This window comes from Scophthalmus maximus, chromosome 8 (assembly GCF_022379125.1).
Source record: "Scophthalmus maximus strain ysfricsl-2021 chromosome 8, ASM2237912v1, whole genome shotgun sequence".
NCBI classification, from domain to species: Eukaryota; Metazoa; Chordata; class Actinopteri; order Pleuronectiformes; family Scophthalmidae; genus Scophthalmus; species Scophthalmus maximus.
In genome coordinates this window covers 15,461,254-15,475,425 of record NC_061522.1, presented here as the reverse complement: position 1 = coordinate 15,475,425, position 14,172 = coordinate 15,461,254, and the positions used below count along the sequence as shown (strand labels likewise).

Here is a 14,172-nt window from a genome sequence, read left to right as displayed (position 1 = left end):
TATGTTATTTGTTCTCTAATGCCTGGCTGATGCTCATGAAAATGTTTTTTGCTAAACATCATTTTACATCATACCATATAATTCTAGTTTTGAAGTTGGTTTTATTAAAAAACATAATTTCATCCTATTTTTAATGAAGTTCTAAAAAAAAAAAAAAGCCCACACCGCGCAGCTTCATGACTTAAATCATTTATTTCGCTTTCATCTTTATTTTTCGTGTGACAATTCCATCATTTTTGCTATTTGAGAAAAAGGAAATCAAACGACGGTGAGGTGAATTAATCTTAGGCCTGACTTGTGTAAATCAAGGAGCCACTGAAGGTGTTCAGACCCACGACGTTCCCACACAGCTGCCGTCCTCTCTGGAGCTCCACATAGACCTGGTCTCCCTGCTGCAGTGGCAGTAGAACTGTGTGGGAGCTGCTGTCTTCTGAGTCCTCCCTGTTGTCCTCCCAAGTGGCCGCCACCACCCGCCCGTTTCTCATGAGTTGCACCTTGTAGTACATCCTGTCACCCGCCGCGCTCACCTTGGAGTAGACAGAGAAAGAGAAGGAGTACAGTCCGGAACGAAGGGCCGTGAATAGACCTGGAAGAGAAGCATGTATTAATTGTTTCATTCAGTTTGCATGAGGCACCTCCGCACATTTATGGTCTACAATTCTGTGAACTGATTAGCAAATCAGTTGGGAAAAGAAGGGACACCAGTAAACTGCTGAGAGCACATTGTTCATGTGATGTAAGCCTTTACTGACTGAACCCATTTCTCCTGAATCAGATTCTTATTGGATGAGTGTGGACCATGTTCCATTTTCTCCACCTGTCAGCTACCAGCTACCAAATACTAAAGCAGGATGTTTCCCTTTACTTGGAGTTCCTTAGTACTCAGACAGGAATGTTGCCATCACATGGACTGTGGCCGGACAAGGGTTTTGTACCGTGTTATAAATGACTGCTTGTGAGCACTTACCCAGAGCAGGGTTGTACATGCTTCCTTGGTTGAGGGTGATGACATCATACGGGATGGGTCTATTTCTGGTTAAAGGCCCAAAGCAGATTGTTCTGGGGCTCAAGGAGGCAGTGAACGCAACCTGTATCCCGCCTGAGAGAGTCAGCAGGAAAATGCAAGCACAGTCTTTGAAAGGGTAAAAGTTTGTTCTCTTTCATTTTGTGACAGTGGCAAACAGTTTTGAGGTTCAAAGTTCATTCTGGAACTCGGAAAAAAGCAGTCAACACAATGATCTAACCATCAGGTCCATTTAGTATCTGTTCTTTTGATCACATTGCCTGATCTTTCTAGGTTTTCATTATTGATTGTAAATGTTCGAAAATAACTTTTACAGAAATTTGTAAAGAAAAACAGGGGGCATCACCTCTACCTACTAAGGTGTGGTCATGAAATATGTTGTCAGAAAAATGTTGACATGCTTGGAATTTTAAAAGTTTGACAGTTGTTTAAAGTCAACTTAGTTTAATCAAACTAAATAAAAAAGTATTGCTTTTGTGTGAAAAACTTAAAATTAACTGATCCTATAAACTGCTAACTCGTGTTAATAGTCAGCAAGACACACCATTTTCCAGATTGGTAATAGAAAATCAAAACTTAATAATCCACCCTCTCAACCAGATATGGACTAATATCAATACAAACATTTGAACATCTAAAATTCCATGAAGTGAGGCTGTTTTGTCAACATCCAAACCTGCTTCATTATGGACATCTCTAAAATTAATGAAGTTAAAGAAATTTTAGATTCATAAACAGCTGCAACTATATAAATATGGACATTCCTGCAGAATTGTGCTACTACTGGTCGTGCTCCAGAGTACCTATGACTTCGAGGACGCTGTCGCCCAGCTGGGACACTCTCAGCGACAGGTCCATCATTCTCACAAAGATTTGATCCTCCGCCTCCTGGAGCTCCTGGTTGGCACAGCAGCAGCTCCGCTGGCGCTTGAATGTGCACTCACAGTCCCACTTCCTGCACGGCAGCTCCCCCGCCCATGCAGCTACAAATGCAGGAGGAGGGAAAGAGAAAGAGTGACATCCATCTTTAAATTTAGCTGGTATTCTGTATTTGGTATATTTTAAGCCGTGTTATGTTGTGGTCAAAGTTGTCATGCAGTACCACTAGATGAATAATAGTGTGCTTCACCTGCTGCTACTTTTAGGCCGCCAATGGTGTTTTCAGCTCTCACACTGTCCCACAGCAGGCCCAGGACAAACAGAGAGTATACCACAGCTCTCATCTCACAACACAAGGGAATATCTGCAAACAGAATAGTGTGTGAGAATGAAGATTGCTTAATATGCAGTGTGTCTTTGTAGTCAAGGAGTTTACAGACAATATAAGGGTAACCTGGAAGTTGTTATGTAGTCAGTAGACCAAATTATTTTACAGGTTTAATAATACGGTTCAATTAGAGATTTCCATTCAGCAGATATTTTTCTTTTCTATAGAAACATTAGATTATACTTGTGAATACTGTGTTGTGAATATCCTTTACAGAGTGTTGAATGGATTTCAGTTTTTTTACCATAAATTCTTAATTAACTTTTCCTGCAGAACTTTTGCCAAATCATGTAAAAAGCACAAAAAAGTGAATTGATTTAAATGTTACAAGAATGGCCTCCATACTACTGCCACAGAAACATCTGGGAGCAAACATGAACATGAGATTTAGCCTTGTACTCCCCACATAATGTTGTTAAAAAATACTTAACTCACTGAAGTCCAGCAGGGAATCTCCTCTCCAATGTCTTCTCAAGTATAACCAATACTGACAACTGAAAATCAATTTACGATCAAATGTTTTTGAAAAGTAGTGAAAATGTGTCCCGTACAGTCCACGGTGATTTCTTGACAACTTTTCCTTTAACATCTGTTTTATTTGCAGGTGGGTGGAGACATGGCAACACACTCCACATTCCCCCTCCCATACGCATTCGTCGCTATCTGCTTCTTAGGCTAGGTGTGACCCGTGGGAGCAGGTTTCGGGGGGGACCATCCCGACGAGCTCCCCAGTGTGTATCAAAATATTCCTTGATTGTATCTCAAAAAAAAGCCAGTGGGACTATGTGCCGGCTATTAGGTCAGAGGTGTCACGTTAGCTGATATGATCTCTCTGTCTGTTGTCTATGATGAGCCTGGTGCTTAATCCCCCTGCACATGTCACTCTCTTGGAAACTGATGACACTGGATCAGAGGAGGACCCAGTTTAGCAAAGGCTGTTGTTTCCAATAGTGCGTGTACATGTCAATCACGGTCGGTCCATGAGGGAGCAGTTTGAAATGGAAAGTTTCGAGCTGAACATTGACGCTAATGTTATTCAGCCAAGTCGTAAACAGTGTGAGCCAACAAGAGTTCAAAACCTTGTTGGTAGTTTATGAATGATCCGTGCTATGATAAGCACATCAGTGTTGTATTAATACACTGGAGATCTGGGAAGCCGCACATCCCTGTAACGGGTTTCACAGTAGAATTGTGGTTCTACGATAAGACTCCTACATTAGGATTTTTTTTGTTAGTTAATCAAGAATTGATATCGTATGGAATATGAACTTTTTTGTGTTATAGTAAACTGGTAATGGTTTTCTCTTTGTAGAAGTGGAATCTATTCGTATTCTGGATATCTCAGAACTGAGATTAAAGATGCTACAATCAATATTTTTACATTAGCAACAATCAATAGTATACAATAGCAATAGATTAAAGGACTGCGAAGGTGATCACCCACGGATAATTGTCTGTCAACACTGTACAGTGTATCATCTTTAACTCAGTGATGTGGTTTTACAGCTCACAACTTTAACTGACTCTCATCAATGTGATCATGGCAGATTACCTGATTATTTCCAGTATCAAGCTGTAGAAATACATTTTACATGACTCCAAATAAACATATTGCTGTAAATCTGCTAGATTTGTAACTAAAAGTTGCCAAATCAAATTCATATATTGTGATAGGTAATGTGTTGTAAATGTTTTCAGAGAGTTTCACCTCTGATAAAGAGCCTTGAGAAGGAACAGATAAAACAAAGGACAATTATTCGACAAAGGTTCCACTTTGTACCTTTTATTTATAGAATTATTCCCCCACTATGTGTATGACATCTCTGTGATTATAGTAAATTTCGACTTGAGCATGACAATACACCGAATACAGGCTCAGCAGGATGAAATTTAACACCAGTCGTCACACAAAACTCAAGTGATCCTTATCGGGCCTGTAGTGAGGAATAGAAGAGGAAAGCTATCTTTAAACATAAGCACCACACGATAAGCAGTGTTAAATGTTGTGAAACTCTATCCAGGCAGTTTCTTCTGAGGTTTTCATGTTGGAAGACATAACCTGCATTGTTTTGAATAGCTATTCATTGAAAACATATACATGACAATTTGTTGCTACATGTACCCAATTATCTCATCTAATTCGACTAATTTTGTGAAAGAATCCAGACCGTTGTCAGTTATAGATATATAAGATTTGAGTTTCTGCATATATCATATCACGTACATGTACATACATATATCATAGACATAAATCGACTTCTATCTGTTCAGATAAAGTAAGAAGCATCTAAGGTAGGAATAAATAAATAATAAATATCCCACATATATATATATTCGCTTCATCAGTACAGTTTAGTGTTCTTCACTGCTTTTTGCATTTCTCTACATAATGTAATATGATTAAATCATATGAATAAATCTCATGACAAGAGTAATAAAGGCTTATTGACCATGTAGCAAAAGGCACTGAAATATAAAGCCATACGCAGGTGACGAGTGACCACAGTGTCATTTCTTGAAACAAGCTAAATGTTCACCCGTTGCATCAACTTAGCTGAGCATAGCGACACATTACAACAGAGCATTCACGCTGGCGGCTAACTCAATATAGGCACAGTTTAAAGCTATAACACACAGCAGAGCTGGTTCCTACAAAGCTTGCTCGGCTATAAGTGCAGTTTAATCTTTTGGTCTCTGTAAGATTATTAGCTGTTACAACAGGTAAATATATATATTCATTATCTTTTAATTATATTCAGTTATACTGTTATTCATGAAAACCTTTAAACTCCAATTGTATCATTTTTGTGGAATAGCCTCAAAGTGTTCCAAATATGCTAACAATACATTCAGTATGTATATTACTTTCATTTCTATAAATACAGTAGCCAATTATTTCAAGTTCTCATAATCTGTCAGCAGGGTTATGCTTCCTTCACTTTCTCATCGTACGTGCCGCTGCCCTTGTAAGATGACACGTAACCACTCGCGTCTGCGGCGTCCTCGCGCCCGGCCTTCCCTTTTCCTTTGCCAGAGTCGTCGAACCGCTCCTTATGTGATCCCGTGTATTTGGTGGTATCAGTCAGTCTGTCCACTGCTGCTGCCTTTGCCACTTTCTAAAAAAACAATAGAGGATAAAGATTTACAGTCGAAACTTAACTGACATAACAGATATTAATTGAATTCCTCCATTCCGGTAAGAGCACAAACACACACATTGTCCGAGGGCATTACATCGACCTACATTCACTTAAAAGACTTATAACACATTAACTTTAACCGGACCTGAAGACCAGAAGTCTTTACTCTGAACTACATGTCATGGGGACTTGCTTTTCATCCCCATATGAAAGTCAAGTCCCCACAATGTGACTGTGTCCCCACAACATAAGCAAATACTTTTCTGATTACTTTACTTTTTCCTTCTATGAATATTATCACAGTTAAAGTATTGACTTCTGTAAAAGAAATGTCAATTTAAAGCCACAATGTTCTGGATACGAAACTTTGCCGCCCTCTGGTGGAGGAATAAAAAAAGACACAGCAGCAGAGGAGGTGGCTAGATGGTGGCCATGGTAAACAGACCTAATTTGACTAAAAAAGCAAAAATATATGTCAGCACATTATTATGAATCTCAAATACAAGTCCCTCAAGCTTTTTTACTATTATTTAACCAACCTTTAGCATAATTACATTTAACACAAACCAATGCCATTTTCCTCTTTATACCTAACTTAACTTAACGTAAAGTGTAAACGGAAAACTATCAGTTGTTTTGTGGTGGGTCAATCAGTGAACTATGGTACTCTTTGCAGGGATCCATGGATGCAGCCCCCGTATGTTACATTCCTGAGGGTGGTGAAGGGTGAGGAAAAAGTGGTTATGAAATACTCACTGTGACTCCAGCATTGGAAGGCCCCCTCCCAACGACGAGAGCATAGAGCTTCTCAAGCGCCTCCTCCGTGCTTTTGCCTTTAAAGCGCTTAGGAGCCAATTCAGTCAGGGCCAGGTTGAATTGCTCAAATGTAATTACACGAGCTGACTTTTCCCTGAGGGAACACAGTGTTGCCAGAAGAGGAAAGTAATTATGATTAAGATAAAAGAGTCAGTACTGTAAACTGCAATCTACTGTAGAAATCTAGTACAAGTAAACTAAACCTCTGATAGACATTTCCAAGCAGTAATGTCACAATGTGCCAAGTTAGATATATCTCAATAATCTAGAAACATTATTAACAATCCTGGCCATGGTGAAAATCTAAATAAATCCTGCATGTGTGCATGGTGCCCTCTTCACTATGCACCGGCAGAAATATGTTGGGAAAAATCTAAATCATTTAGTCTTTTTAGCCATGATTACGTCATTGGTTCTCGGGATGGCAAAGGCGGCGTGTCGTTTAGTTACCTGTTGGAGTTATCTCAACAACCAGATGCATTTCCATGAAATTTTTGTACAGTGCATTAGAACTTGTTGGACATGTATATTCCCAAGAGCATCACTCCTAATACCTTTGGTGATCCCTACTTTTCCTTCCTGCATCACCATGACCTTTACAAATCCAAATAGCAGCAGACCACTACTACTAATCTTAAACTATTATTTCAATCAAAAATGTATAAGCAAAAGACTGACTCTCCATGGATTGGACAGCTGATATAGACGTGATTTGTTAGCATATTAGCTGTGGGAGGTGGAACCTGCATTAAGTCTTACTTGACTTTGCTGAAAACTATGTCAACGTCTGTGGAAGTGACGCTCTTCCCGTCAATGATGTGGCAGTCTTTGCAGAGCTTGACAAAGTTCTTGCCGTTCATCTCCTTCCCCGTGGCCTTGCTGTCCCCGTGGACAGCAAACTTCTGGAAGGAGGTCTCCACCTCTGACACTGAGCCCTCGGCCATGCTCCTCCGAAATTTGAGAGGGGGAAAAAATGATGACAGTTAAACACCACTGATTTTGAGATTCTGTGTGTATACACCGAATAGATATAGTATATATATTTCTTAAGGTCAGTGCCGGGTGTCAGGAGTCGAGATGGGTACTCCTGCCGTCAAAGGCACGGATCTACCGGGATCAAAGAACATGACAGATCCACGCCTTTAATGGCTGGTTTGATCTCACACAGTAACGTCGACCGCGACAGGAGCCGCAACGGCTTTTCCTCCCTTGGTGAAATGAAAAATAACCAATCAGACTTAAGTTCATTGCTGTTACGCATACACAAACTGATCATGTTTAATATTGCAGCATGATGGCTTCATACGGCTTCAATGTCCTAACCCAAAAGTTGCCCTTCAAAGATTGATGACAAAAACATCCTTACGTTGCGTCACATTCATTTTGCTTTCTATCCTTGCGAGGACACTTTTTTTTTTAAACTGAAGAACCTTTCTCAACAATTCCTAATGACTCCATTAGCTGATTGATGTCCTGCTTGCCAAGAAATGACTGCTGTGATGGTCCGTCTGAGTGGACACCCGCCCTATAAACATGCAGACACACACACACACACACACGTAGGTATAGAGACACACTTTCACATCCATCACTGTTCTATTAGTGTTACTCAAGCTTTTAGTTCAGTTTAATTCAATAAACTCAATTTGCAAATGGCTGTTCAGCTGTTCTGCCTGCAGTGAATGAAGAAACATACTGAAACAGACTTATCCATTATATCCATGTACTGTGATTGTTACACTGTAATAAAATGTGACAAATGTGTGGAGACATTCAAAAATAACCACAGAATCACAGAGATCTAAATACACATTTCTGGCATACTTAATGTACCGGTTTGCAATCAATTCCCTATTCCTCAGGGGCACTTTGTGGACACAACTGTTGCAGGCATTAAAAGAATATTGCAGCAAATGAAAGCATGAAACAGTGTTGCATATCTGCATTGCTATGTGTACTTTTGTTAATAATATTGAATACGTTCAATATAAAAATGTCCACGTAAATATTACACAATACTTGTTACTATTGGAGCTTAAACAAACATATCTAGTCGGGGCAGCTGCTAAATGTATAGTCCTGAGCCTTGTTTTCTGCTGCCTCCCCCTCCCCTTCACTATATGACTGTTGGTCCCAGTGGACGGAGGGCGATGCCAAAAATCACCCCCCAAAGTGAAATGTACCTGCTGCCGTAAATGGAAGGATGCTGGGGAAATAATCTGGAAAAAAAATCCTGATTCGTGTACAGCTGGTCCACCTCCTCCTCTCTGTTCTCCTCTCTCGTCTGGCGGTCCTCCTTCCGGCCACTCCCAGGCTTTCTCACGATGATGACAGAAGTGGAGAGACACAAAGAGGCAGGAGGAGAGAGGAACAGGAGGGGGAGGAGGGAGTGAGTACCAACCGGCACAGTCGATGACATCATGGCTACGCAGCCTCCCTGGTGTCTATTCAGTCTCATTAGCTTCTTGCATATATATACATACATATGTTTCTGTGGAAAGATTTTTTTTTTAAATATTGAACTTTTTTTAATTTTAATTATTTTCAGTTTCTCACTCTGTTGTCTCCTCGGCAACACTAAACTCAGCTCACAGCTGTTTGCCATCACTCTCCATCACCATCTCTTTATCTCCCTGTGACAGTCATTGTCACAAGAGCACTCTTGTGTGGACAAAGAGGAGATTGGCCCTTCAGAGGACAAAGAGAGTCAACAATATAAATACAAACAGTATATTGTTCCTTTTTTCACTCTCCTAACCCCTGTACCAGTTTCAAGAATAGTCATGGTGAACATTTTGATCAAATTCAAAGTTCAATTTTGTTCAAGTGCATTTCAAAGAGAAAATATGACTTTCTGCCGGATATAGTTCTGGTGATATTAATCCGTTTGCAGTGAGAGTGTACACTGGGACACAAGGGACCTTGGTCGACACTCATAGGCAATCAGTCACTAGTTGATTGATTGATTAGTCGATTAACATGCTGGGTTCACAGGAATCAGTCCTCTGGTGGCTGGATGTCATTATTGAGCTAGTGCAAATAAAGATCAGACTCTAAAAATAATATTATATTCATGACTTATGTTGGTAACTAATTCCAAAGCCGTTTTAGTTTTGCCAAATTTGAGACATCAAAGTCCCAATCAGACCCAATAAGACTTGTTTTTCTTCTTGGGTTTTTACATCACTAAATTGCTGAAAAAACTTATGAATTGCATTCTGATACTAGCATTTCAGGTTTCAAACCTACTCCTGTGGGAACCCACATGCCATCAGCTGCATTTTGTTCACAGGATCAACACAAGTTGTTTTGACAGCATGCACCATCATGAAACTCACTGCTCGGTCTAATGGAAAGCTACAGGACTGTGTGTTCCCTCTTGGAAATATCAACCTGTACAGTCAACTCACTCCTCCGTCCATGATGAATGTTGATTCCCGTGTGCTATTCAACTTGAAAACAGCCTGCACATTAAACATGCTGAAACGTGTTTTTGAGCAAAAATGCTGATGCTAATACAAACAACATACAGATTCAAGGTGTCACCTTGCTCTCAGTTAAAAGAGCAGTACCATCACCTTGATGTGTCTTTTAATGAGGCTAAATCATTGGCTGCTCTGTCACCGACATTAGTTATTTCACTGACAACCTGACCTTGTAGTGGGTGGTGAGCTGAAATCCCTGCTTTGTAAGCAGATCTTATCATGGCTCAGTACTTTCACTCAGACGTTGGGAAAGGGAGTTCTGTGGAAACACATCACACGTCTGCTTATAGTGGAAACAAAGCCTCCCCTTTAAATAGCAACAGAAAGCAGCATTGTCTCTGGATTGACAAGCAGGTGTAGGGTGTCGGGAGCATGTGTTGGGACTCTGGCAGCACTTGACTTACCTTCAGGGCCTTTCTGGTGGACCTACCGAGGTAAAGAGTTGTATGGCAGAGATTAACTAGAAGCTATTCTGAGTATTTTTTCATATTTGTCTCATCCAACGTCATCATGGCTGAGCCTGGTTTCCCTTTACCGCCCGAGGCTTACTGTCCACTGTGTGTGGACGCAATGAGAGACCCGGTCACCATCCCCTGTGGTGACACCTATTGCCTGGAGTGCATCAAAATCTACTGGGACCAGTTTGACCACATGGGTGTGTACAGCTGCCCACAGTGCCGCGCAACCTTCACGCCACGGCCCGTGCTGAGACGGAACCTTCCCGACGTCAACCACGAGCCGCGGCGGCAGCTTCCGGAGCTCACGCCGTTCCCCTACATGCACCGTGAATCCTTCTGCGACTTCTGCGTCGGCCGTCGCAGCAAGGCCGTCAAGTCGTGCCTCATGTGCTTGGCCTACTACTGCGAAACGCACGTCAAGCCTCACTACGAGTCGTCTACGTTCAAGAGACACAAGTTGGTGGACGAGACGGGCCACCTGGACAGGAAGATCTGTCCCCAGCACGAGAAGGGCCTGGAGCTGTTCTGCCGCTCCGACCAGATGTGCATCTGCGTGCTGTGCACTGTCAGAGAGCACCGCAGCCACAACATCACCTCAGCAGAAGAAGAGCGCATCGAGAAACAGGCGAGTGTTGATTGTCAGCAGCGCCGCTGTGTTTCTGACTCAAGGGTTTTCTGTCATCTTTTACATCTATGTTCTTCCATCAGAAAGTCCTGGTGGTCACTCAGTCTGAGGTGCAGCACATCATTCAGGAGAGGATGAAGGAGCTGCAGGAGCTCAAGCACAATGTGGATGTTCTCAAAGTAAGATCAGGCATAGCTCAATCCGTTTTGAAATTGCTATTGTCATTGTCTAAATGGGACATATTTTACAAAAAAATATCCACCTTAAAGCCTTTATGAATAAGATTTGTAAATATTTAAATGTGCCACAATTCAGCGGTAGTGGTGAAGACTGACTTCCTTTTTTTTCAAGAGCGGTGCCCAGCGAGCACAGGCAGAGAGTGATAAAACCTTCCACGAAATGCTCCAGGCGGTGGAGCGCTGGAAGGCCGAAATCCACCAGATGATCACGGCCAACATGCAGTCAGCGATGTCGCAGGCCGAGGGCTACGTGGAGCGCCTGGAGCAGGAGATCATGGAGCTGCAGCGCAGAGACGCGGAGCTGCGGCAGATCGTCGAAACGGAGGACAACATTCACTTCCTGCAGGTGCTGGGAGAGCACACAGAGCTGCAAGAAACAAATCTGCATATTTTGTTTGAATACTCATAAATATATACCATTTTTTTGAAAGTATGCACCAAACCTTGCTGGTGGTCAGGCATTAATGCACCAAAGAATGTAAGATTCTATAATATTGGTTGCTCAAGCTCGTTCAGGATGAATACTCCCTGCTGAACTAGTTACTCAACTACAGGCAGAGGTGTTTACACTTTAAACACTGGGATCTACGTGGCTGACGTTTCACATACTGTAATATTAGCCTAAGATTTCTCAAATACGGCATACATTTCTTTTGTCAGCAGGATCAGTATTAATGCTGGCAATATCACGTTGGTGTGCTTTGTGAATATTCCAGTCAGTCGGGACAGTACCACCAGCTTTAGTTCTTATGTTGAGGCGATACCATTTCTCAGATTGTGTTCCTTACGCTCGATTATGGAACTCCAGTTTCGTTGGTTGAACAGAACTTCCCGACCCTCTGTGTTCCTCCTGAGGCCATGGTGCCCAAAGTGCTCATCAACCCTCAGTTCTCCTTTGGAGAGATGAGCAAGACGGCCACAGAGATGAAGGAACATCTGGACGACATCTGCAAGAAGGAACTGAGCAAAATCTCCAAGACAGGTTTGATCTTGTGGATAACATTCGCAAAATATCCTTTTGATGACGTAACCAAAAAAGTAGGACAACCTAACGCTGCATCATCTTTGCAGTGAGTGAAACCCCTGTGTACATTCTTCTGCCAAGAAATGGAGACAAACGACTGAAAGGCAAGTGTCTATCAACTGCAATGTAAACAGTATGTTACTGTTAAGCGCTTGTTGAATATTGATTAGATAGATTCATTTAAATGTTGGGAAAGAGAACGAGCAATGCGTTAAAAGTAAGTGTTTCAAGGTTCCCAACTTTGATTATGCATTTCTGCAATTCATTTTAGATAAATTAAAGATAAAGTATAAAATGAAATTGATCACAAAATATAATGTCCATTGTTTTAAATCCAAACAGTTCCTTCCAGAGTAGATTTTCAGGAGCCAAAGATAAGAACAGACTTCCTGCGATGTAAGTAAACTTCTTACGGTTCAGTCCACTTGTGTTCAAATCACTAGAAATACTTTCATATTTGTTCCTGTTTGACAGTAGGAAAATGCGTTCATATCTATTGATGATTGGATGAATGACAGTTTCGTTCTGTGAATTGTGGCTGTTTTTCCTCAGACTCCTGTAGGATGTCCTTCGATCCGAACACAGTGTATAAAGAGCTGGTGTTGTCGGACGGGAACCAGAGGGTCACGCGGAGGAAGACTGTCCAGTTCTACCCAGATCACGCAGAGCGCTTCGACGGCTTCTCCCAGGTGCTGTGCAAGGAGCCTCTGACTGGTTTCAGGTTTTACTGGGAGGCAGAGTGGGGCGGGGAGTTTTCCATCGGGGTGGCCTACAGGAGCATCAGTCGCAAAGGGAAGAATTCGCACAGCCTGCTGGGCTACAACGACAAGTCCTGGAGTCTCCTCTGCTCAGACTCTGGCTACTCTGCCTGGCACAACAAAGTAGACCGAGACCTTGCCGACGCTCCCCGGGCTTCACGGGTCGGCGTCTACCTGGACTACGCAGGCAACACCTTGGCTTTTTACTCAGTGTCAGACACTATGGATCTGATCCACCGTTTCAAAGCTCAGTTCAGCGAGCCTCTGTTTGCTGGTTTTGGTGTGGGCTCCTCCGTGACCCTCTGCCAACTGAGGCAGAATCCCACATCTTATTAAGATGTCAAAACCAAACCATCTGTGAACTCTTTGTCGGTACTACATATTTACTGTGCAGTACGGTTCAATGTAATTGGCCGTGTTGTCGAGTCAACGCTCTGCATGATATGCGATGATAACGTCTCTCAGAGTGTAATTCCAAGGCCATTATCTGTCGTTATGTGTTGATGTGTTTGGAGAAATGTGTACTGATTTAATGACAACAATATGACAATAGTCAACCGCGTTGATGAGAATCAACATTTGCTGCTGAAACAATCTGTAGTTAGATGACAAATGTCATAATCATTGTTTTTCTACATGTCCAGTAAACATTAACAATTTACACGCTGTTTCTGAATTTTCAAGCTTTTATTGCATTTATGGAGATTAACTTTCATATTGAGGTTGAAATAAAAAAAAACATATTGAGCATGATGAAGGAATTATCATTTATATTACATTTTAAAGCAATTTTTTTAAATTTTGTCATCCATGCCATCATACTGTAATGTCATTTTTAACTTGTTATTTGTGTAACGTTCACAGTGACCATGAGTTTTGCCCATTAGTCTTTCTACCTTTGCTCACATCATTTTCAAAAGAAATGACTCAGCACTGCTTTACATGTTTCCCCCTAACACACACACACACACACACACACACACACACACAAACACTCACAGCCATTGACAGAAACATGCAAACTTACAGGTATTTGAGGCAGTCAGCCAACTAAATTAGAAATATTAGCAACTGCTCTATGGTGTAATGGTGTAATAAGATTTTGAGTATAATAGAATAGTATGATCAAATGTGTATCTGCATCACTACCACTCAAGTATTGTGTAAAGTAAACACTATTGGAAAAAATCAGGTAACAAATAATATTATAAAACTGAAAATATCCCAAATAACATCTTCCTCCAATAAATATGATTCTTTTTTTTTTTTTTGTCTAACTCCTTCCAACAGACGTTGGCCGTCATCTCTCCCAGCTGACAAGAGGGTAATAAAACAG

General features: G+C 41.4%; 3 protein-coding genes across 4 annotated transcripts; 1 reads left to right on the top strand and 2 right to left on the bottom strand.

Moving 5' to 3' along the window:
- Positions 1–224: 224 nt before the first annotated feature.
- Positions 225–3,270, bottom strand: LOC118312849. The gene is made up of 5 exons (XM_035637833.2): positions 2,727–3,270; positions 2,154–2,267; positions 1,828–2,007; positions 968–1,099; positions 225–586 (listed from the first exon to the last, which is right to left on the bottom strand). The coding sequence occupies exons 1-5, from the start codon at positions 2,878–2,880 to the stop codon at positions 285–287; spliced, it is 882 nt and encodes a 293-aa protein (XP_035493726.2). The 5' UTR covers positions 2,881–3,270; the 3' UTR covers positions 225–284.
- A 788-nt stretch (positions 3,271–4,058) lies between these two features.
- Positions 4,059–8,564, bottom strand: tppp2 (tubulin polymerization-promoting protein family member 2). Of its 2 annotated transcripts, none has more exons than XM_035637835.2 (4): positions 8,431–8,564; positions 7,007–7,192; positions 6,188–6,341; positions 4,059–5,407 (listed from the first exon to the last, which is right to left on the bottom strand). In XM_035637835.2, exons 2-4 carry the CDS (start codon positions 7,189–7,191, stop codon positions 5,216–5,218), a joined length of 531 nt encoding a protein of 176 aa, XP_035493728.1. In that variant the 5' UTR covers position 7,192; positions 8,431–8,564; the 3' UTR covers positions 4,059–5,215. The 2 variants fall into 2 exon arrangements, with proteins under 2 accessions (XP_035493728.1, XP_035493727.1); XM_035637834.2 differs by having other exon boundaries at positions 7,007–7,195; positions 8,431–8,560.
- Positions 8,565–8,709: 145 nt separating this feature from the next.
- ftr84 (finTRIM family, member 84) lies at positions 8,710–13,589 on the top strand. The gene is made up of 7 exons (XM_035637832.2): positions 8,710–10,815; positions 10,899–10,994; positions 11,167–11,400; positions 11,880–12,036; positions 12,126–12,182; positions 12,421–12,474; positions 12,631–13,589. The coding sequence occupies exons 1-7, from the start codon at positions 10,243–10,245 to the stop codon at positions 13,170–13,172; spliced, it is 1,713 nt and encodes a 570-aa protein (XP_035493725.2). The 5' UTR covers positions 8,710–10,242; the 3' UTR covers positions 13,173–13,589.
- Positions 13,590–14,172: the final 583 nt, after the last annotated feature.